Consider the following 23,293-nt stretch of genomic DNA (forward strand, 5'->3'; position numbering starts at 1 on the left):
CAGCTTGTCTTGGCCCAGCGTCTGGAGCTTCCTCTGAACAGGGACTTCAGTCCACCAGGGTCCTCTCCCGGCTAGCTGACTGGGATACTTTGGGACACAGGGATAGAGAGCAATGGCTGGGCAACAGGGGGCGTGAGACTAGGCATAGGCCACAGCAAGTCACGTGTGCTGATGTAGAAAGTCACAGCATGGGGAAGACACTGCCTGGAACAGAGTAGATACTGTGGAAAAGCTTGTGCCATACAGTTCTCGTTTTTATAAGCACAACGGCAAAAGGATGAAGGTTGCCTGGGCCTTAGGAGTAGGGAGGGACATGTTTTAGAGAGCAAAGGGAAGCTAGGAATGAGCAAATTATTTGCCCAATGAGAGAAAGGAGGGAAGAGGGGGTAAAGAGTAGAAGAAATAGGAAGAGAGAAAAAAAGAAAGCAAGCAGGTAACACTGATGTCCTCTATAGCACGCATGGCATCCTAAATCCTCATCAATGGTACATTTGCCTCTGAAATCAAGCAAACCCCTTAATTAGTCTCAACTAAAGTAAGAAAAAAATCTTTCCCCTACCAGGCATGCATTTATGTTTTGTCCTGAAAACAAACTTCATATTGCTGGTCCTAGACCAGAAAAAGTGGAAGTCTGAAAGCTGTACCAGCGAGGAGAGCATGAGCAAGGGCCTGACGCTCACTCTGTTCTTCCGAGCAGAGCATATCATAAGCATGCACATCCCTGCCAGCCACATGCTCAGCCTGTCACTGCCTCTGATCACCGTCGACAGTGTACATGCTCAGTCATCAATACCATTGATCACCGTCTACAGTGTACACGCTCAGCTGTCAATACTATTAATCACCATCTACAGTGTACACACTCAGCTGTCAATACTATTGATCACCGTCTACAGTGTACATGCTCAGCTGTCAATCCATTGATCACCATCTACAGTACACATGCTCAGTTGTCAATACCATTGATCACTGTCTACAGTGCACACGCTCAGCTGTCAATACCATTGACCATCTCTCTACAGTACACACGCCCAGCCATCACTGCCTCTGATCACCATCTACAATACAGTCCTCACTCAAACGTCACCCCAGCCCTGTTGTCCCTGCGGCGTGATTATTAAACTCTTCCATAATCCATCCGATTTGCAGGATAGTTTCCTGTCCATGGAAAGCAAGCACATTTTAGCTCTAGGCTGGCTGCTTACAGGATTCCTTTGTCCATTTTTGCCTAATTCTCTCCTTTCATTGGGGATGCTGAAGTGAGTTATTGAAAAGTCAAAGGAAAACGGGAGCAGAGTCTTCAAGCCTGGCAGAGTGAGCGGAAATGGCTCCTTGCCTTAATGGAGCTGCAAATGCAGGGGTTGTTGTCCATGTAGCACTTGGCATGAGGCCCACAGGTCTCATTATGCCACAGTTACACCCAGATGTCAGACATCAGAGTTAGCATTGAAAGCCAAGGGAATGGGAGAGTGTTTAAAGCGGTCCGTGCCCGTCTTCCGCAAGAGCTAAAGTGAAGGCAGCGCTGTTTTAACACAGCACATGCTTTTCCCAACTAGCCATTGACAAGAAAGAGTTATGTAGGTACTTACTATTTATAACCCATGGCCACATCCACAAAGTACTTCCTCCTCTGTCGATAGACATTGTCCTTAAATCCCTTAAACAGAAAAGAGATTAAGTTACTTAACAAAGTGCCGAAAAATGAGCCACCGAAGGCCTAAAAGAAAATCACTGTGGTGTTTATTGAGTGTTCAGTTCAAATGTAAATCTTATCCTCAGGTGACCGACTTGATGACACAGGCAAAGGCGAATTGTGCTTACAGTAAAACCTCTTTCCATCTGGGTCTGCTAATTTGGGATGTGTGGGAATTCGGGCCAGAGTTTATCTTCCCACTAGGCAAGCGGCGGGGCTTAGTTAAGTAAACTAATATTTTCCCCAGTATCTTTAGGTTTTCAAGTATCATTTGCGAGTCATTGATCTTAATAACTGGTTAATCTTAGCCTATTCATTAAAACAGGTTTGACGCGTTTAACCAAATTTTAATTGCTGTGTGTAAATAACTAATAAATGAAACATCTACTGAAGACTCGGTCGCTCTGAGTAATTATCAAATCCCCAAATTAGCGTGAATTAAAGAGGTTTTGCTGTACTTTGCGATCACACCCTGCAGCAGGAGGACAAGCCTCACGCACAAGGGCAGGCTAGCCCCATTCGTCCCATTGAGGGACTCTCCGTCATTAATGTGTCTTAGCCAACTGTCAGAGTTTTATCTAAATTTTCAAATTATAATTTAAAAATATTTTTACCTAACCTCGTCCACTTGGGAAATTAACTACTGAGTCTGTCATTTTTTTTTCGTTCCCATGAACTCCTGACAAGTCTCCCTGTTCTACTTTCTGGTCTACCCAACCATCTCTCCTCACGTCAACGGGCTTCTCGTTTTTTTCCTTTTCTTTTCATACAAAGACAACCAATTCTTTCTGGATTTGTTTCTTCAAGGTGTCAAAAGTCCTGGAGGAACTGTGTCTACTTCTTACTTGTATAAGCATATACCACCATGAGCAGCCAGGAGATAGAAGCCATGAACCACATAGGACAAGCAAGAGTGTAGTCTATAGGGGCTATAAGATTCAATGGTAGGGGGCTGGAGAGATGGCTGACTGCTCTTCCAGAGGACCTGAGTTCAATTCCCAGCAACCCACAAGGTGGCTCACAACCATCTGTAATGAGATCTGGCGCCCTCTTCTGGCCTGAGTAACAACACAGCCATTGCTGCAAGGTGGGATGTTCAATAGGAACACAAACTCACTAGAAAACAACCTGATTCTCTTGTCTGGCTGAAAGAGAATGGGGCTCAAGGCCAAAAATCCTCATGGGCTATGGGCTGGACATGACTGAAGAGTTACCTTTCTTTTTGGAATAGCCAGAGTTAGCAATGGAGGAGGGAAAGAAATACTGCTTCAGATCACAGTAAGACTCTGTAAAAAATGAGGAAACCCACACACAGTAGCCAGCATTTTCCCCCTCTTTGGGCCTGGAATTCAGATTGTTTAAACAAAGGCTGGTAGGCATGCTTGTAAAACCCTAAAATGCTTATAGACAAAGCTTGTGACTATAGTTACCACATTTACAAATAGGTCTTTGGCCTAAATAAAAGGTCTCCTGCTGTAGAGGGTAGACAGAATCATGCTGGCAAGTGGGTTCCTCGCTCACGAGTAAAACAGGCTACCTGGGGTGGCAAAGCTGAAGAATTCCAAGCACATTCATGATTCGAAATGAAAGTAGGCCAGGAAAAAAAAAGGGAAAAAGAGTCCCATGAAAAGCATAGCATCTGTCCCCCGGTTCCTGCCAGGCTGGACACCATGGCAACCGCATCAAAATCTGCTGGTTTCCAGAAGATTCTCAACCCTCGCCTCAGCAAACACCTGCACCTTTTCCGGGGACGCAAGAGAGAGATTTGCTCATCATGCCTCATTAGCCCAGAGTAGCAGTGATTACAAAAGGCGCGGGGCATCCAGAGCGTCCTGGATTCATCCGCCGACTGGCGCAGTAAGAGGCGCTAGCTAGCTGAACCAGCCATTCCAGACACGCGCCAGTTTTGGCTACCTATTCTGAACTGAAGCCAGGGGTAGGGTACCAGCTAAAAATACAAGATGCCCAGTTTAATTTCAATTTCCAATAAATGATAAATTTTTCCAATTCTACTGGGCAACCTTATATATTTATTTGTAAAACTCTGGTGACCCTGGGACCCAGAGAGAGCCTCCTGTACAACCCCAACCCCAAATTAAATCAAAGTGAACTGAAGACTCAGCCTGAGCCCTAATGTGCCCAGTTCAATTTATGAGGCAACTCAAGCAGGCATCTCAAGCAGCTCAACCCTGGTGTGATATTAGAACCACTTGGGGCAATTTTAATAATACTTCAAACCTGGCCCTTCCTCCCAGAGATTCTGATTTAAGCTCTGAAGAGTGAGAACATTTTTTTTTTTGTTCCCCACAGATGATTGAAGTGGGTCGCTTTGGCTGAGCCTCACTGTGCTAGGATGCTAATTCTCACACCTGGACCCCATGGAATCTGCTACAGACCCTTTTCCACAAAGACCCCCCTAAACAGTCTGCTGGTGAAAAGCCTCCTTCCCTGAGCTTCTGGGGAGCATCTTGAAGTTTCTTTTTAACACACACACACAGACACACACACACATCAGAAGAGAGAATCTTGGACCACACCTTGGAAGACCCTCCCAGTCTAGGACCTGGCAAGTCAAAAATCCTGGATCCATATCCCCCAGTGTGAGCTTCACCTGGGAGCTCTCAAGACATGCAGACTCTTAGCCCTCCCTAGTGAATCACTGTATCTCAAAGTATTTCCCGGGCAATTTCTTTGTCTATTAAGATTTGAGAGCCGCGGGCTCATGTGTTTAACACTTTCTCAAAGAAGCACAGTAAGTACCAGGTGTTTCTTTGGGGCCACCAACCAGTTCCCAAATCACGACACAGAGACTTACCATTAGTTTTGGATGCTTGGCCTAGCTTACGCACATTTCTGACTAGCTCTTTTTACTTAAATTAACCTCTTTTTCTTTCTCTACCTTTTGCCTTGGCGTTTATTACCTTTCTTCTGTATATCTTACTTTCCCTGCTCCTCTATGTCTGCTTGCTGGCACCTGCCTGGCTTCTTGCCCCAGACATGTCCCTCTCATGTCCTTCTCTCATTTTGTTTTGTTTTGTTTTGTTTGTTTATCCTCTCTGTTCTTTTTTTTTTTATTTTTCCACTCAAAAATTTACACTTCCTCCCCTCCTCCTCCCCAACTCACCCTCCTCCCTCCTCTCCCTCCTTAAGAGAGGGCAGGGTACCCTGCCCTGTGGGAAGTCCAAGATCCTCCCCCCACCCGCCATCCAGGCCTAGGAAGGTGTGCATCCAAACAGACTAGGGTCCCAAAAAGCCAGAGAATTTATTTATTTATTTATTTATTTATTTATTTATTTATTTATTTATTTACATATACAGTGTTCCACCTGCATGTTTGCCTGCAGGCCAGAAGAGGGCACCAGATCTCATTACAGATGATCGTGAGCCACCATGTGGTTGCTGGGAATTGAACTCAGGATCTCTGGAAAAACAGCCAGTGCTCTTAACTTCTGAGCCATCTCTTCAGCCCTTGTTTTTCTTTTTTAGCCTAGATTTCTCCTCCTATTTATTCTCTCTGCCTGCTGACCCTGCCTATCCTTTCTCTGCCTATTTATTGGCTGTTCGGCTCTTTATTAGGGCAACTGATTGGTCTGATAAAGGTGAAACCGATGCAGCACATCTTTTCATGATTAAACACACATCCTCATATCATTGAACAAATGCGGCATAAACAAAAGTAACCTTTACGCAGTAAAAATAATATTCTGCAGTATAAACAAATGAAACACATCTTTGCCTAGTTAAAAAAAAAATCCCAGAACACAGCATATGTTCCAAGCCCTCCCTGGACTGTCCCGTGGCAAGAGTCCCTCTGTCTTTCCTAGAATTTTAATCATTCTCAGATGTAAGAAGTGCTTAGACAACCCCCCCCCATCCACATCAAATAAAAACTCACAAAAACACCAGCTTACCAATATCAGATTTTGCATAATGAACATTTGGTGTGCTTATAACAATGGCAAGAGACGTAGGGGATGGCTAAGGACTTGCAATTATTTCAAGTGGCTGCACAGAAAATAAGTGGAGATATTATAAAGCAGGTGTGATTGGGAGTAATGGAATAAAATTAAGCACAGAAAAAAAAATGTGCTCCTGGTGTTGGAATACCTCTTGTTCACAGCAAGGTCAGTGGCTCCTGTGGTGGCTTCATCCAAATGGCTATACTCCTTCCTCTGGGATAAGTGATCCTTAAAACTCCACTAAGAGAGCTTTTAGACATGGGAGGTCCTCAAAAGCACCTCTACTGTCTCCATATTGATCTGGATGGTTTAATACAACAGTTCCCTCACTGAAATAAAGCATTTCCTGTTGCCAAACTGCCTTCCGGTTGCTTTCTTAAGTAGGCTTTTCAATCACCCCTTTGAGGACCATAAGAATTTCTATTCCTGCTTTTTACATTCAAGAACCCCAAGGTTCAGAGGTACATGGACCTCGCCAAGGTCATTCTGCAAGTTAGCAGCTGGTATCCATGCAGTCTCCATCCTCCAAATCATGTGAACCAGCATGCACTAATTCCAGTTCCACTGAGACTGGGTGAGAGAGGGGAAATATTTAAAAGCTTTAGTAAAGATGACTAAAGCCACTGTTTTAAAGGGTTTTCCGCGGCTGCTGTGTGAAGTACTGTGGATTTCTGTGCTATGCTGTGAACACAACACACTATGTATGCATTATCTCAGCTTTTTACATATAATGCAACATTAGGTTGCCGAACCATTTATTTGAAAGGAATGCTTGAACTGGTCTGATATTGCACCAAATGACTACTTTGCATGATAGTTGGTTCCTGTTGAACTTGTCCGTGGATCCCGAACTGAAGAAGTGTGCAGTGGTTAAAGCAAGGCCCCAGATGCTGGTGCTACTGCCGATCCTACGCCCACACTTAGGTACCATTATTCAGGGTACAATGATACAGTTGCACTCTCAGATTTTCTCCATCTTCAATAGTGTGAGTTTCTGCGAGCCGCTACCCTCATAACACAAAGGCTTCCTTTCACTAAGCATGACAGATCCGCTTAGATTTCACTGTTCTATCCGCCCACTGCTAGACGCCGGGGGAGGGAAGGACGCTCATAATGAATGTGTATATTGCTTACTTCGCTGTACTTCACTCTGGCCATAAAGAAGTTCCGGGTCTCTTGTGTTAAATAAAAACTGATATAAAATGGGGCGGGGGAGAAAGATGGGAAATGCTCGCCCAAGTGTCATATTTCTCCTAACGGTGGTCACTTTTATTGGAGTAGAGGAGGAAATGGTGGATAGATTCGGAGTGGCTGTGGGAAGGATGTCTCTTCCATCACGGCCTTACTCTAAAGCCCTTCTTCTGCCTTTCCGTTGAGACTGAAGTCAAGCATATAACTCAGCTCCTAACTACCTCCAGTCAAGGAAAATGGCAAGAATTTTACTCTCTCACCGAGCCCCATCACGTCCGGTCTTCCCTAGTTCCCCAAAGGTGTGATCAATTTTTCAGTTCATCGTTCTTCCAAGGGTCACCATCTGCAGGTATATTTTAGGCTGTCTAATTCCACAGAAATATCCTCCAAGGCGTACAATCTCCTCCCCTGCCCAACTATTTTACAAATAAACCGTATGTGAAAATGCCATCTTTCTGACCTCCTTCCAACCAACACATGTACAGGGAAGCTTAATCATCTCAAAGTCTGCTCTCAGTTGCCAGGGGATAGATAAGAAATTTCAGCACAGAACACAGCACATACAGCATCTGGCACAGGGCAGAGCCGGCCGGGAGAGGACCCTGGAAGGGATCCCACAAGACACTTACTGGGTGGTCTGCATCCAGCTCGGTTCCGTACATGAGAACTCTGCGCGAGCACCTGTCTAACTCCGAGATCTTCCGCGGAAACCACAGTACATCCGCCAGTTCTGTTGGGAACAGCGCAGGTTCGACAGTATTAGCTCGCTGGGCCGTGCTTTTCCCTCTGCATCATGCGTCAGACTGCAAAAGCACACAACAAGCAAGAAAAGCGAAAATCCCCCTTGCCTTCTTCCTCCGTCCAAATGCTCTCAGGCGGATCCAGGGTCACGATGGTGGTCTGAAATTTCAGCAGCTGGATGAGCTCGTTGAACTCGGTTTTGCCACATTCGCAGTCCACGAAGATTTCGACTTCAGAGCTTCTTCGCCGGGATCTCCTGGATTCAATGTGAACCATGTTGACATGTTTTTCCTGTGGAAATATGCGTGATACGTCTGAATCACACTCCGGTCACGGTGAATAAGTGTGTGTGTAGTCGTGTGTGGCTATCAAGGAGTGAAGTGTCAAGTACCTGCAGGAGAGGACTGGCTATGCTTTGGTGAGAATTTTCCCAGTTACTACTTTGATTCATAAGGAAGACTAATTGCCATGCCTCCATGTAGGTTGTCCTGTCTTATCATAAAAAGAGGAAGGCATTGAAGACACATAAAAGAAAGGTACTATAAAATATATCCTGATCGTAAGCATCATTTCTCAGAGGGGTCCACATCCCACAGCTACTGAGTGAAGATTAGCAAGGACATTAGCCTGCCTAGTACACTACCATAATGTAGTATCCTAAACTTTGTGTTTTCATACTCTTGAAAAACACAAAGCTCCACATCTCAATCTTACAATAATAAAAGGCTTCCTTTTAACATAAAGTTTAAGAATAAAGCAATCATGCCTGCATGATGACGCGTGCCTAAAATCCCAACACTCAGATGCAAATTCCTCTAGGCCACATAGCAAGACGCTTTCTACATATAACGATAACTTAAAAATAAAAAATAAAGCAACCCTTTTTTAGAAAATTTGTGACTAATAAAAATGGCAGGCAGAAAACAGAGGGTGTGCAAAACGACCTAAGATTTGGAAAATATTGATCAAAGCACAGCCCAAACTTTAGGAAACAAACAGAAAAAGCACGGAAGAGAGGCTGTCCCAGGCAAAAGGAAAACAGACCAAGTGCAGAGAAGAGGCAGAACACAGAAATAATACCCCTAAACAGGAGCACATAGCGACTCTCTGGCATCCACTGGGCTAGCTTCACTGGGCTATATTCTGCAGCTGCCATCTTGTGAGTCTTCTTACAACAAGCTATTCCACGAAGAATCGTAACTTTAATGCTTAAAAATGTGGCTGAAGTTCCCCATTGGCACGCCTTTCTCCTTTGTCAATTGTCGGCTCAGGTCTCCTGGCCATGCCCTGCCCCATCAGCACACGCCTCCCTGTCACACTGGATTTCAGCACAGCTTCAGAGACATGCCTAGATGTTCTCATTCTCTTTTTTATTAAGCTTTGCAATAATGCCATATCTTATAAATTAGCTAATATAATCAAAGTGGGGTTAATATTAAGTTCAAGGCCCAAAAGACTCCACGTTCTTTGTGCCACTTTGGGCTTTTAACGTGTGATTGGGTCAGAGTGGATATTTGTAGACCGGGGCACTGAGGTCCCAGGGGGTTGAGGGCTTTGTCTAAGGCCCGGTGACTAGCTGTGGGCAGTGTGCAAATTCAAAGTGCAAACCCCTTCTAAGGTGATTTTTTTTTCCCCACAGCACCCAGCTGTCTAATTGAATTGGCTTTGCCTTTGGGCCTTGTGTGGACACAGGCCTACATGGCATAATTATGTGTAAAATACTACTCCAGGTTTCCATTAACACTGTTTATGGTCCCTCATCTTTTCCTCAAGGCCAGAAGGTAACGAGGAGACGTTTTCTGAATCAGGTTAATCCCCATCTCTGGTCATCTAGGGACATCACAAATAATGCCTCCTGTCTGCACTTAACAAAACACCCTCATATTCTTTCATCCCAACAACCCAGTTAGGTAGGAATTATCATTATTGCCATTTTACAAATGAGGAAATTGAACTGAGGAGCAGGTAATGATTGACCAACAAAGCGAGCACAGCTCCAAATCCCCGAACTATGTGTCTACTATTCCACAGCCTAAGGCACAGGAAGAGCCGAACCCTTCACCTTACATCCCTGGCAACCAGCCATTGGCATCCAACAAGACACATTTGTGAGGGTTTCTACTTAAGGTGGCGGAAACAGCAGGTGTGCAAGGCATTCCCCTTCACCTAAGTTCCTTATTTAGGACACAAAACAGGGATTTATGCTGGAGACTGTGCCATACCTTTCTAGAAGTCACTTCTTCAAAATATATGTGTGTATACATATATGTAGATTAGATAGATAGATAGATAGATAGATAGATAGATAGATAGATAGTAATACAGCTTTACATAACACACATTATTAAGGAAGTATCTGTAATCACGTATCTCACTTTATGCAATAAATATGCTTTCATTACATAAGCACAGTTCAAATTTAGTAAATCAAAGCAGGGCATAGAATCTTGATATTTGGAAGCACCGTGTGTGTGTGTGTGTGTGTGTGTGTGTGTGTGTGTATGTGTGTGTGTGTGTTTGCATTTTCAACTACAAAGCTCCCATTTTTGAATTACAGACTTTCTTACCTGGCAACAGTGTACAGGATTCCCAACAGGCTAACTCTGAGCTAATAAACTACAGTTCCCATGAACCTGCTTATTTCGCTGTTAGGCAGATCCAGCTTCCCTTGTAAAATCCTCAGGACAATCAGTTCCGTCCAAGTTTTTTCTGATGTTAACCAGAAATGGATTCGGGAATGGCTTTAGATCAGGCGACAGGTCTGCAGCCAGGCACGCGGCCGCCGTAAAGTTGCAAACGGGCACCTGGCATTTACCTGGAAGAGTCTCAGCGCTTTCACCAGCCCTCCGACCTCGTTCTTCAAGGAGAACACAACTGCCGTCTTGCCGCTCTCCGCGGTGTCGTTTCTGCCGCCCCCTTTGCTTCCCCTCTTGTCCTCATTCTTGCCAGCAACGGCTTTATTTAGCTTCAAGAAATAGAAGCACAAATATCAGCCAGATTCCAGAGGTCTCCGTAATTTAATTTGTCTAGAGATCCCACTTGAATGGGGGACGCCCTATCCATCACACTAGCTTACAGTGGAGTCCTCATGGCGCTCAGCTGTCTGAAATTCTAGTCTACTCTATGCTGAGGTACTCTTTGCACTGTTTCAAGGTAGTGTCTAGAGGATTACCTTAAAGGAAGGCTAGGCTTCCTTTAGTTTGATGGTGATGAAAACCTAATTACCAGTAAGAACAGTGGGTCTCAACCTTCCTAATGCTATGACCCATTAATACAATACAATTCTTCGTGTTGTGGTGACCCCCAACCATAAAATTACTTTCATTGCCACTTTATAACTGTAATTTTGCTACTGTTATAAATTGTGATGTAAATATCTTATATTTCTGATGATCTTAACAACCCCTGTGAAAGGGATGTTCGACCCCAAACTGCAGAGGGAGTCACAACCCACAGGTTGAGAACCACTGCAATAGTATAAAATAATATATGTAGATAATCTCTGCCTTTTATTTTCTCTTTTTTATTAAATTCTTTCATTTATTTTACATGCCAACCACAGTTTCCCCACCCTCCTCTTTCCCCGTTCCTTCCCCCTCACCAAAATCTATCCCCCCCATCCACTCCTCCTCCTTTCAAAAAGGAATTCCTGCCTTTCTTTTCAGGCAATTTTGCAGCATAAAATCTGGTTATTTATCTTCATTGGTCCATCTGTAGACTGTATTAATGAGTAAAAATACCAAACATAAGACCAAACATAGTTTTGGCAAGAGCAAAGGTAGCTTCAATGAAGTCTCTTAAAACAGAAGTATTTATTGCATTCTGAAAGAAGTCAGGACATGGGTGGGAAAGGATCATTTCTCCATCGAGACCCACATTGCCATCCCAAACCATCAGTCTAAAGCTGCCTGCCCACTGAGGAAGTCCGTGACCGAACAGTGTGTCCAACCAACCCCGCTGTGGGAAACTGATCCTGGACAGTGACTGGTACATTTCCGTCACAAATAAAACAGGCAGTCGGAAAGGCAGAAGAGAGAGAAAGAACCACCTAGCTAACCACTAGGAACAACCAAGAGAATCTGAGCAATAACTAAGTTCTTCTGGCTAAAGATAAAAATAACAGATTCGAGCAATTCAGAGCACATCGCAGAATTTGAGAAGCAAAGCTGGGAACTTTTCATTGGACAGACAATATGAGATTATGACGGTCTGTTTTGTACTCACTGCATATGAAAGCAGAGTTGGGCAAACAGAGACCTCTCTGTCTCCCTAGCTAATGGTAGGATAACATAATCACACTAGCCTATGACATCCTCATGGAACTGAGACCCACACATTTATAAGGACCCCAGTGAAAAGTGATTTGCCGCTGTCTTCCTTCAATTTCTCTCCTGGCTTTATTTTCGTGCATTAAGATTGTCTCACTCGCTGAATTTACATGTAACAGGAAAGGATATTTTATTATTTATGGCTTGAGGGAGAGAAGTTTACGCCGGCACTGGCATTTGACAGTGGGTTTAGTCATTAAAAGCTCAAATTTCTTCATAGTCTCAACATCTGCTTCAGCCTCTCCGCATCATCCCCAGATCTCCTATGTCTAAGGAGCATTTTCCTGTGAAAGGGTCATACATTACCCATAACTGAGGTTTTTTTTCCTGTGTTTCCCTCCTGGCATTCTGTTCTGGCTCCAGAATCCCTCAATGTAACTTCTTATCCAAATATTCATGATATTTGAGCGTCAGAAAAATTCTATTTTACATTTTGGCCTCATTTTCACAAATTGATTCAAATAGTGCTAAGAAAGTTACTGGGGCTATTTTTCAACACGTGTGAGGTAATAAGTGGAATGCATGTGTATGGAACTAAAGCATTCAACGTGATTTTTTTTTCCTCTGACAAGCTGAATTTGGAATCTGTTGACAAACAGGAAAGACAACAGTGAAGCAGCCCCTAAAAAAAAGCCCCTAAAAGTTCTAATGACAGAAGCCTGGGTATATTTTGTTAGTAAAACAAAAGTACCGTTTTTATTAAATCTCATAACTATTGCTCAAATTAGGAGCTAAACCTCTGCAAGAACTGTAGCTTTACAAATACCATTCTTTAATGTCAATATTTTAAATGCAAAAATATCTTGCAAATATTGACACAAGGAGTATTTCATTATTTCATCCATTAACCTATACAAAGGGGAATAAAGTAGCATGCAGGAAAACCTCTGGATGACAATGGCTCCTCTTTTATTCCAAAACCTGTGCTTCAAATCAAGAATACACATTCTGTGTTCAAAGACAAGTTGGGGTGGGGAGGGATATAGGAGACGCACTGTCTGGTAGAAACCATAGAAATATATTTAATTCTTTCTCCCAAATCTTCCTATCGGCCTTTCAATGTTCTATAGTTTGAAGGAGGAGTGAATTTAGGAGATTGATTCGCATAACCTTCCACTCTTCACCATAAGGAACTTGACTATTTGAGAAAAGTATATCTCTTCACAAATAGCCCCCTGCTTTATTTTGTAAAGAGCTCAGGTAGACAGAAGGGAGGTGGTGAGACAAGACTACAGAGCAGGAGGGAGTCGAAGTGCATGCTTACTCTACAGCAGGTCCATATGGTGCGGTTAAAACAATTGCTGCCCTACAGAACACGGGAGAGTGCCAAGTACTCACTGTTAAGCTGCCAACTAGCTGGTGCTCTTCAGGCACTGCTGAATCCAGGGACAACCCTCTCCTGGCCCAGTATTTACTGGAAAACATCATCATTGCAGGCTGCATGGATCCCGATGTAATTTTCTTTCTCAGCAGCAGGGGGGACCAGAGGGGCAACCCTGGCAGAGACGAAGGAGGAAGAGGCCAGTGACAGCAGCCTGCTCGGGGCGCTGTCCAGAAACCCTGGTGCTGAAGAGCAGTGTGCTTGCCTCCCTCCCTGTGTTCTTTTTATATGAGTGACTGGGCACTGATGGAAAGCTGATAAGAAAAAACTCATTTCTGGTTGCTGATGGCCACAGTCAGATTACAGATCTGAAGCCTGGGGTTATCTGAGCTCGTGATGAGATTTGCTTGTTTCCTAGGTCGAGTAGCTCTTTGGGAGGAGATGATGGAGAACAATGGCATCGGGGTGATTTTTCTCTTCTTGCAACAAAACACAAGTCCTCTAAGGTTAGCTCTAAAGCCTGCTACTGGAAAGTTACCCGCAGTCTTTAAGCAACTACGAATTTAAGGGCTTTGTGCTTTCTAAAAATAATTTAAAAAATTCTAAAAAGGTTTTCTGAGAGCTGACAAGTTATGATGTGCAAATTTTACATGTGTGCCTGTGTGTGATGGTTTTCATAAAAAGGTCTGTTTGCAAAACCTGTAGCATCTCTATGTAGAGGGATACTCAAGCTCTTGTTCTGAAAAAGAAGTGCGAGGCTTGGACTTAGACACTAACCTTCTAAAATGCTCTTCACTAAATAAGAAACGCATGGGAACCAAAACAAACCCAGCACTTCTTTGATACTTCCAGTGAATGTTTCCTTCCATCTGTGACGTGATCAGATCCAGCAATTTGACAGGCAATAGATAAAATTATATTCTTACTTTTTCAACTTTGGAGAGCTTGCCAATCCTTTGGAGATAGAAAAGTCTTTACCAAGTGTATTTGTTTAACTGAAGAACTAAACAAAACCTGGGACTTGAACAGTTTGTTTATCTAGAAAACAAAATGAAGACTCTTCAAAACAAAAGTATATGTGTTGACACTGGTTGGGTTTTATTTGTTTCTGGATAGTTGTGGGTTTTTATAATTATTATTTGATCCAACTCGGAAAATAATCATTCAGCTTGTATTTTCACCAAAGATCAATGCTTAAAAACTAATAGGAAAGCAAATACTAATGAATAAACTGAAGTAATTCTAAAAATCATAGTTGACATTGAGAAATGCCTAATTTTGCTAGTTTCTATTCTAAACACTTTCTATGTACTTTTATAGGCCAAAACATGATCAGTTATCATGACAGCATTAAGAGAGAGTTATTGACACCCATATGTATGCATGTATGTGTAGGTTTTAAATTCAGGTGATTTGACTCTAGGATCCATGTTCTCTATCATGATATTGTACAGTCTCGAATACTGCAAAAAAAGAAGACTATAAACAAAAGCAGGCTCAACAAACCAGATGTCTGGGCTGGAAAGATGGCTCAGTGGTTAAGAGCATTGCCTGCTCTTCCGAAGGTCCTGAGTTCAATTCCCAGCAACCACATGGTGGCTCACAACCATCTGTAATGAGGTCTGGTGCCCTCTTCTGGCCTACAGACATACACACAGACAGAATATTTATTTATTATATTATTTATATTTATTTATTATATTATTATATAATAAATAAATATCTAAAAACAAACAAACAAACCAGATGTCTAACTCAACAAAAATTTGTTGAGCCCTGAGTTTGTATTGAGCAATGTAACTAAATCCTGTGGGTGCAAAAGAATATAAGATTCAACACGGACCCACAAGCGGTCCAGCTGAGAGAAGCAAGTGAAACAAAGGAGATTGACCTCTCTTCAGAAGACATCAAAAGCGCAAGTTACAGAGTAGTCAGCAATACATTATGGAATCCGGAGACTCTTTGGGGAGTTGTCCAGGCTGAATCTTTAAAAGATAATTTGGCCGTGTCATAGGCAACGGGAAACAGCAAAGAGATGGTTTGAGGTAGAGGGAACAATTTCTTCTTGCAGTGGATGGTAATTAAGCCAGAATCAAAACTGGACAATGTGCAGAGAATGAAGAAACTAGGAGCGCTCAAGCCTAAACAGAATGTCTTTATCAAACCCTTCCCCTCTAGGTATCAATGCAGAAGAAACACAGGAAGCGTGTATGAGCTAGAGGTGATGGACGTCTCCATGGAAAGTGCCATCCAGATGCCACAAAACTGATGCCTATATGAACCCACAGAGACTATGATGGCATGCACAAGACCTGTACAAATCCAAGCCAGACAAAAGTCCCGTTCCTTGAAGAGTCAGGTAGACCAAACTCTTACACTCTAAGTTGCTTTAAGACAGCAATTATAACCAACTGTTAGATTGTATGTTTTAGATTGCTTTTACTCCCTAAAGAATCCCTGTGGCAATTCTCCACTTCCACCCTCGTATCCCCTGGCGATCATAAATCTGCCTTGATTTTTTTCCTCTTTTTTATTGTTTATTTTCACATTTAGGCATTCCATATAAACAAAACCATGCAAACTCATGGTTCTTTGTGTTTGGCGCTTTTTTTTTTTTGCATAGCACAATATTTTCAAAATTCACTCATAGTGTGGTCTTGCATCAGTTTTAGGGATTGCATATTTCATTCCTTTGCACCACCAAGTGATAGTCAACTTAGAATACACAATATTTTGCTTGCCTTCTCATCAGCTGGTGATTTTTAATTGCCTTTTCTTTTATGATTAATGTCATCATGAACAATCTTGTACAGTCTTTCTGTGGTTATGTTTTTACTTTTGGGGGATATACACCTAAGAGTTGAGTTGTTGAGTTCCAGCTGGAGTGGAATTGTTGTACCCAATGACACTTGACTGGGGAAAAGAGAGTTTCCCTTTCCTAGCAAGTATCAGTTGCAAACGGCTTCTTTGTCTACGGATGGGACTTTGTGACCACTTTCATTCACTGGAACGGGACTTCCCCAAGAAGAAGAGAGAGCAGCCATGAAGTTCCTTGAGGCAGATGTGTGAGGGGGAAGCAGTCTGAGTGTAAGAGGGAAGCAGTAGTGGCAGTTTGGAGGCCGAGATGCCTGCCACACAAAGTCTGGTCATTTTTCTTTGGGTAACTTGTCATATTGATTTTAAAACATCATGCCCATTATTTCATATTTGTATCTCTTAACTCCACATTGAACAAGGCAATAGAAAGGGTTGGGTTTTCTAATACACACCAACGCAATTGTCAGTGTGTCTGGATGTTTTCCATTGGCATCTGACTCCTGAATCCCACAGGGTATGTACTTCAGGTTCTTTGGCAATTACAGCTCGATACTCACACCATCTGCTCTTAACTTCTCCAACCACTTATTATACTAAAGCAACTTTCTAGCCTATTTCACATGATTTAGTAAGAGCTTATTAACAATAGGAAATAAAAGAAACCTGTAATGATTTCCTTTAAGAAACCCATACAAGCTTCTATACAGCACCGTTTTCTTTGCCAGACAGTTCCAGCCCACACATATATAGTTCATGAAGTATGTACCTGAGATTGGTTAGAACATAGTAGCTTAGCAGTAATTAAGTACCTGCATTCATGCACATAGGCAATATGAATGGATGGTTTGCACATATAGCTTAAAATGGCTGTCTACCTATACCAACATACAAATGCTCGAAATACAACTGGGTACAGCCAATCCTCACGACACCTGCATTTCCAATCCACATTCTCTTTTTTGAGAAGTCCTTGCTGACCCTAGGAAGACAGGCTTTTCATTCACTCTTGTGAATAATCACAGCCCTTATTTCTCTCAACTTTGCTAGCCTACCATGTGGCCAACAAACAGTGCTTGTGATGGCTGTTCTTGGTTGTCATCTCGACTACCATCTGGAATTAAAACCTAAGCATCTGGGCACACCTATGAGGGACTTTTCTGGATTGGATCATTCCAAGTCAGAAGATCCACACTAAATCTGGGCCACACCTTCAGGACAAGGGAGAAAACAGTTTTGCCTTTTGCCTGCTTGCCCTCACCCCTATATCCTGATGCTAAGGTATTTCTTCACTGATATTAGAGCCTACTTCTCCAGGATTCCCACATAGAAGATGACCAGCTGAGACATCCAGCCTCGTAGACTGAACAACGATTGGATTCTTGGGTTTTCCATCAGGGGACAGCCACTGTTGGGTTAGCCTGACCATAACCCTCTTTCTGTGATACTGGTCTTCACCATGTTGGAATTGCCTTGGGTGCACTCACTGCTGTACTGTGGTGGAAATAGGCTCTGCTGACTTCCAGGAGTATGGCTTTTCCATCTTGGAACTCAAAGAATAAATCCAGCGTGTCATCAATGTACTCTCTAACCCTGAACGTGAAAAACTATTGACTATGAAGTGGAAATATTTGGCAAAAGTTCATCTTTGTGATCATGCAGAAAAGCCAATCTCCACAGGAGAATATTTACGTGCTGTGGGACAATGGTCTTTTATTCTATCACTTGTATTATTTTTAATAAAATGCTGATTGGTCAGTAGCCAGGCAGGAAGTGTAGGTGGGGTGATGGTGACCAGGCAGGAAGTAGAGGCGTGGTAATGAGAATTATAGGAAAAGTTTCAGTCTGCAGTCATGACTCAAACACAGAGGAAGCAAGATGTGACTGCCTTGCCAAAAAAGGTACCAAGGCATATGGCTAACATAGACAAGAATTATGGGCTAATATAAGTTATAAGAGTTAATAGAAGCCTGAGCTAATAAGCCAACCATTTTATAATTAATGTAGACCCCTGTGTGATTCTTTAAGACTTAACAACTGCAGGACCAGGCAGGACAGAAATCTCTGTCAACACTTATATCTACTAAGACATAAGCTATACCATTTTAAAAATGTCAATAGGTGAGTTCAGTAACTTTCTCTTCATTTGCTTGACATTGGTTTCAGCACACTCAGAGGCCTGCAATTCCCATTCCCTGGATTAGCCAGAGTACCAGATATTTCTCAGAAAACCAGATAGAATGTGAGCAAACCAGGTGAAACCTCTTACCTGCAGCTGCAAGTGGGAACCAACTGATTAAGCTGTTCAGAATCCCTGCGGGAGGCTCTGCTCTTGTTCACATTTTATTCAATAATAAATGGAGACAAATTCCGGTAATGAAGTCCTAAAGAGTACACATGTCATTGGTTCTGAAACAGTCTTTATGTGACTAGAGAGAAACACAAAAGACATATACCCTATCCTGGAGGAGGGAATGAAAAACCAGGCAGGGCAATAAGTTCTCATGGGCTATTGGAAAAAAAAAAAAACAGCTGGCCAATAGTCACTAAAAAAAGAAAACAAGAGTTGCCGATGGCAGATAGGAGACATCCAAAGGGAAACAATCTGTGAAGGATAGAGCCACAAAGGGCCAGAAGGATGCCTTTTGTGTGGTTCAAGTTGAGGAATTTTCAGGCTAAGGCAGGCTGTAAGCAAGCTCTCTACAACCAACATATGTGTTAATTCCATGTTCATGGGGATGAATAAACAGGCTGTGGTCCAACAAGTAGCTGACTTTTGGAAGCCAGTAAGTCTTGTCAAGATCCCAGAAACCCAGGCCATGTAAGCTGAAATCATAGACATGTTAGGCCATGTTTGTTGACTGATGTTTCTGTCCCACCAGGTCCCACAGCTGTTTAGTCCCAAAGAGGTCTACATTAGTTATAAACTGGTCCATTGGCTCAGGCTTATTAACTAATTCTTATTACTTACATTAACCCATAATTCTTATCTGAGTTAACCATGTGGCTCAGTACCTTTTTCGGCCAGGCAGTCACATCTTGCTTCCTCTGGCTGGGTAATGACTGCAGACTGCAGTAATCTTTGAAATTTCCAGAAAGATGGGGCCCCACAGCAACAACTCTGCCTGGTTGAGATGACATTGTGATGCTAATAGTGCTACTATAAGACCAGTTTTTTGGGTACCAGATGCTGAAATGGTGCACCTTCTCATGACGTTCTGGCCAGAACTCCAAATAAAAATTTTGGAAAACCCTATTGTTTGCAACTACACTAGAGAGTAATTTTGAAACTTAACCATCACTTTACTTTTGCAGGATCTTATTAAGAGAACATCGCCCCCATGACAGCAAGAAGCAATTCCAGAGGATGATGCAACCTATCCCAAAAATGTTTGTCCTTAGGGTTGGGAACACTGTTTAGGGGTTGTTGATTATTACTTGAACTAGATAGAGGGTTAGGGTGAAAACTATGTTTGTTCTAAAAAATAAATAATAATGTGTAATAGAGTGAATGCTTGTGAGCTATTATTTATGAATAACTTACATTGGTATAATTTTGTATAATGATACAAGTTCAAATTATATTTGTTATTTTTATTTACATTATTTGTACACCTATGCAAAGTTATTCTGTCAGATTGTATATATGTATGTTTCTACCTTTGTTTAGGACATTTTGTATATTGATACAACTTTTAGGATGTATTTTCATATTGTACTATGTATTACTCCTACCTCTGATAAAGATACTTATAGATTGTTTACATTTTGAAGTCATTGTCCTCATTTGTTGCACATTTGTTTACAGATTATTTAATATTTTGACATGAAGTTTTAGTCTTTAAGTTATATAGGTATTAAATATTATAGGTCAATAGTTGTTCATGTTTGTTGTACATACAGTCAGATCAATTAGGTTCCTTAGATACATAGAGACTGTATTCTGTCTAGATAGGTAGAGCTATCTACCTATCAACCACTTCAAGGATCTGTTGACATGAGACATGATTGCTCCTGACAGCACCAATCTACTCCCAAGAAAATGTTGAGCACCAAAGACACTCCACTTGGAGTTTATTTTCTTCTTGGCACAATTGACCTTTGGGCAAGGAACTGCCCATACCTCAAACACTGAAGTACATGATATCCAGAAATGGATAAGCAAGACACAAGGAAAAAGACTGTCAAATCTTGCCAAGACAGGGTAAGATGGTTCTGAAAAATTTACCTTGGAAAAGTCTGTCAGTTATACTAGCCCTTAGCCAAAGTTGGTTGCTTCAACATTGCAAAATAAGACTTTGGGTGATTGTTCAGTTAGCCAATTGTCTCCATCATATATTGCTCACTTTGGAAGCTGCTTCATTGTACTTCCTGCCTGCTCAAGTAATATTGTCTCCCTTCTCAGGCCTTCAATGGGTTGAAGATTAGATGTAGTTACTATATTCTTATGATCTAGCCAAGGCTTAGACTCCTTAGGATAGAAGGTTTATTAAAACATTTAGCATACATTCTTTGCTTAATATTGCTTATGCTGCTTGTAATTCTAATTATACTTGATATCTGTTCCTATTGTTTATAGTTTTGTATTGGGTCTGGAACTCTTATTTAAACAAAAAGGGGAGGTGCTGTGGGAGCACATTCTGCCCCTTCAGCCAATAGCCTTTAAGATACCAGCCCACTTGGGTGTGGTCTCTGATACTGTAAAAAGCAGCTGTAGTGTGCTCGCGCTCTCGCGCTCTCTCTCTCTCTCTCTCTCTCTCTCTCTCTCTCTCTCGCTCGCTCGCTCGCTCGCTCGCTCGCTTCTGTCTCCCGGTTGCTAGGCTCTGTTCCTATTCACGCAGGGGACAGTTATCTAGGACAGTGATCTGTAAGTTTTCCCTTAAATAAATAACCCTTTTATTATTCATAATTCTGAACTGGTGTGGAATTATTTTGTGACTTCCATCATCAAATGTTTGAAAGCATGGATGACAAGGAAGAAATGGAAGCAGAGGCAGAACTGGAAATTGACAGAATTATTTGAAATCACAACCAACAGGGGCTTTGGGCAAAACAGCAAAATGACTGATACCTCCTTTATTTTAACCTCCAGGAGTGACGGCTACCAGAGGAGGAAGATTAGGGAGTAGTCCAGTCCCCAGTGGCCCCACTCCAGAGACAGGGGCCCCTAGGTAGGCCCTCGGGCTCTCCCACAGTCCTCTTAAGAGCTGACTTTTCATATCTCCCTTGCACGTTGAAGAATGTCCTATTCTACTGTTTCTTCACTATTGCAGAGATTTGGGGAACACAAAGAGTATTCTTATGTAACTAATTAGATGTACCATTTTCAGATCTATAAACTTAAATTATCTTTCCACTTTTTCATGAAGCATTCTTAAGAGTTGACTGACTGAATGTTGAAGACTCTATATATGAGAGTAAAAGGAAGTATAGATGAACACTCAATATTTTAATTGAGGTTCAGCACATAAAGTTAGCATGAATCATAAATTTTATATTATATTATTAAATAATTTACAATGCTTCTCAACCTTAGAGAAAAAAAAACACTTTTGAGAAATGATTTCGCTATAAAAATACAAATGCACCAAGGCTTCATATATCCTAAGACGGTAGCTCTCAACCTTCCTAATGATATTCTTCATGGTGTGGTGACCACCAACCAGAGGTAATATTGCTGCTACTTCATAACTGTAATTGTGCTACTGTTATGAACTGTAATGTAAATATCTGTGTTTTTCAATGGTCTGAGGAGATCCTTGAGGGAAGGTTGTTCAACAACCCCAAAGAGGTAGCAACCCACAGGTTGAGCACTGCTGCTCTAAGACCTTTGGACACCCTCTGAAAACTCAAAAGTGAAATAAATGCCTAGCACATCAATGCACACAGGTAAGCCCATAAACACCATGTTAGGTTACATAAACTGTGCTGGGAATGGGCACATGGGACTAAGATTCAATCAGGACCCATCCCAACTCTGTCTTGGTAGCCTGGCTTCCTGACAAGACAAGTCCCTTTCCCTCGAGGGCTGAGCTCTCCTATTGTGGCTCCAACTTCCAGAGCTGTTCTATTACAGCTCTAGATATAGCCTGGCTTCCCAATAAGTCAGGGTATCTTTGCAGCTCCAAAGTTGTACTTTGCTTATACTCCGGGCACTATAAAGTTCAAAAACAACTATTCTCCTGAAAAAAAATTACTAAAATTAAAATTAAAAAGTCTATTAACCAAAACTAAAGTTTTCTGCATATAAAGAGATGAAAATCTAGAAACATAAACAGGTTCTAAAATATAAACCTTTCCCTACACTCATAAAAATTGAAAATATGCAGTTAAAATTAGAAACTAATTTATCTAAATTTTAACATTCTTATGTATCAGATAACATACATTTTCTACATGCTACATGGGTCTAGGTAGAACAGGTAGAACATTTTGTGAACACTGAAAATATCTTTTCAAAAGTTACTCCAAGAAATTTATCTGTGAACTATATATTCCAACAATACCAACAGCTCAAGTTTACTGTCTTCCTAACTGGATCTTGTTGACTAATTAAGACTACCAACTCTAACGCATTATCATTCCCATATTTAAAAAATGTGCTTGACAGAAAAGCATAGCTTAGTAAAACTATTTTAAGTCTTAGAACTTGACAAAAGTTCAACTTATGAAACATATTAAATTTTCTTTAATCTCAAGTAGATATCGTATTACGTAGGAAAAAGTCCGAACACCCACTGTCCAGGAAGAATAAGGAGGACATCAAGATGTTCTGAGCAATTTCCTGAACAGCAGGAAATGAAAGGCTGGGGATGCTGGTCTGTGAGCAGTTTCCTTTTTCTAGACAGGCTCACTCATTATTAACTGATGGGAGATAACATGATATTAAAAACTTGTATCTAATGGTTCTAGTGCCATGACTGTCAGTAAATACTCAACTGGGGGAAAGTTCCTTTGGTACTCTTACTTTCTAGGGAAGGAAAAACACCAGTCTACCTCCATGACCATTGCAAAGCAGCTGCTTCACTGACTCATGACTGTGTCCTTCAAGACACACTGTGACGTGTTCACACTGATGACAAAGGCTTTCAAGAGTGTCAAGTATAAAAGGAGTCGTTTGTTTATCACCTCTACAACTCACTGAACGATGATGAAAATAATGAAAATCTGCGGTATGTGGAGGGCCACTTTGTCATTCTGATGAAGAACCAGTATTGTCTAAGTATAATTTAACTGAAAACACTAC

The 23,293-nt window shown here is 41.8% G+C and overlaps 1 protein-coding gene across 2 annotated transcripts in view; it reads right to left on the reverse strand.

Moving 5' to 3' along the window:
* Tph2 (tryptophan hydroxylase 2) overlaps window positions 1-13,355 on the reverse strand; it is a 96,362-nt gene extending 83,007 nt beyond the window's left edge. Inside the window, exons 1-5 of one of the 2 annotated variants that reach the window (XM_050135581.1) lie at window positions 13,251-13,355; window positions 10,400-10,549; window positions 7,692-7,875; window positions 7,473-7,573; window positions 1,590-1,657 (exon numbers count right to left, since the gene is read on the reverse strand). In XM_050135581.1, the coding sequence (XP_049991538.1) occupies window positions 1,590-1,657; window positions 7,473-7,573; window positions 7,692-7,875; window positions 10,400-10,549; window positions 13,251-13,355 (608 nt within the window). Of the gene's footprint in view, window positions 1-1,589; window positions 1,658-7,472; window positions 7,574-7,691; window positions 7,876-10,399; window positions 10,560-13,242 lie in introns of both variants that reach the window. The other variant, XM_050135580.1, reaches the window with a different exon arrangement.
* Between the last annotated feature and the right edge of the window lie 9,938 nt (window positions 13,356-23,293).

The sequence above is a fragment of the Alexandromys fortis genome, unplaced genomic scaffold (assembly GCF_014885135.2).
Source record: "Alexandromys fortis isolate MF-2015 unplaced genomic scaffold, M_Fortis_MF-2015_v1.1 scaffold_24, whole genome shotgun sequence".
NCBI lineage: Eukaryota > Metazoa > Chordata > Mammalia > Rodentia > Cricetidae > Alexandromys > Alexandromys fortis.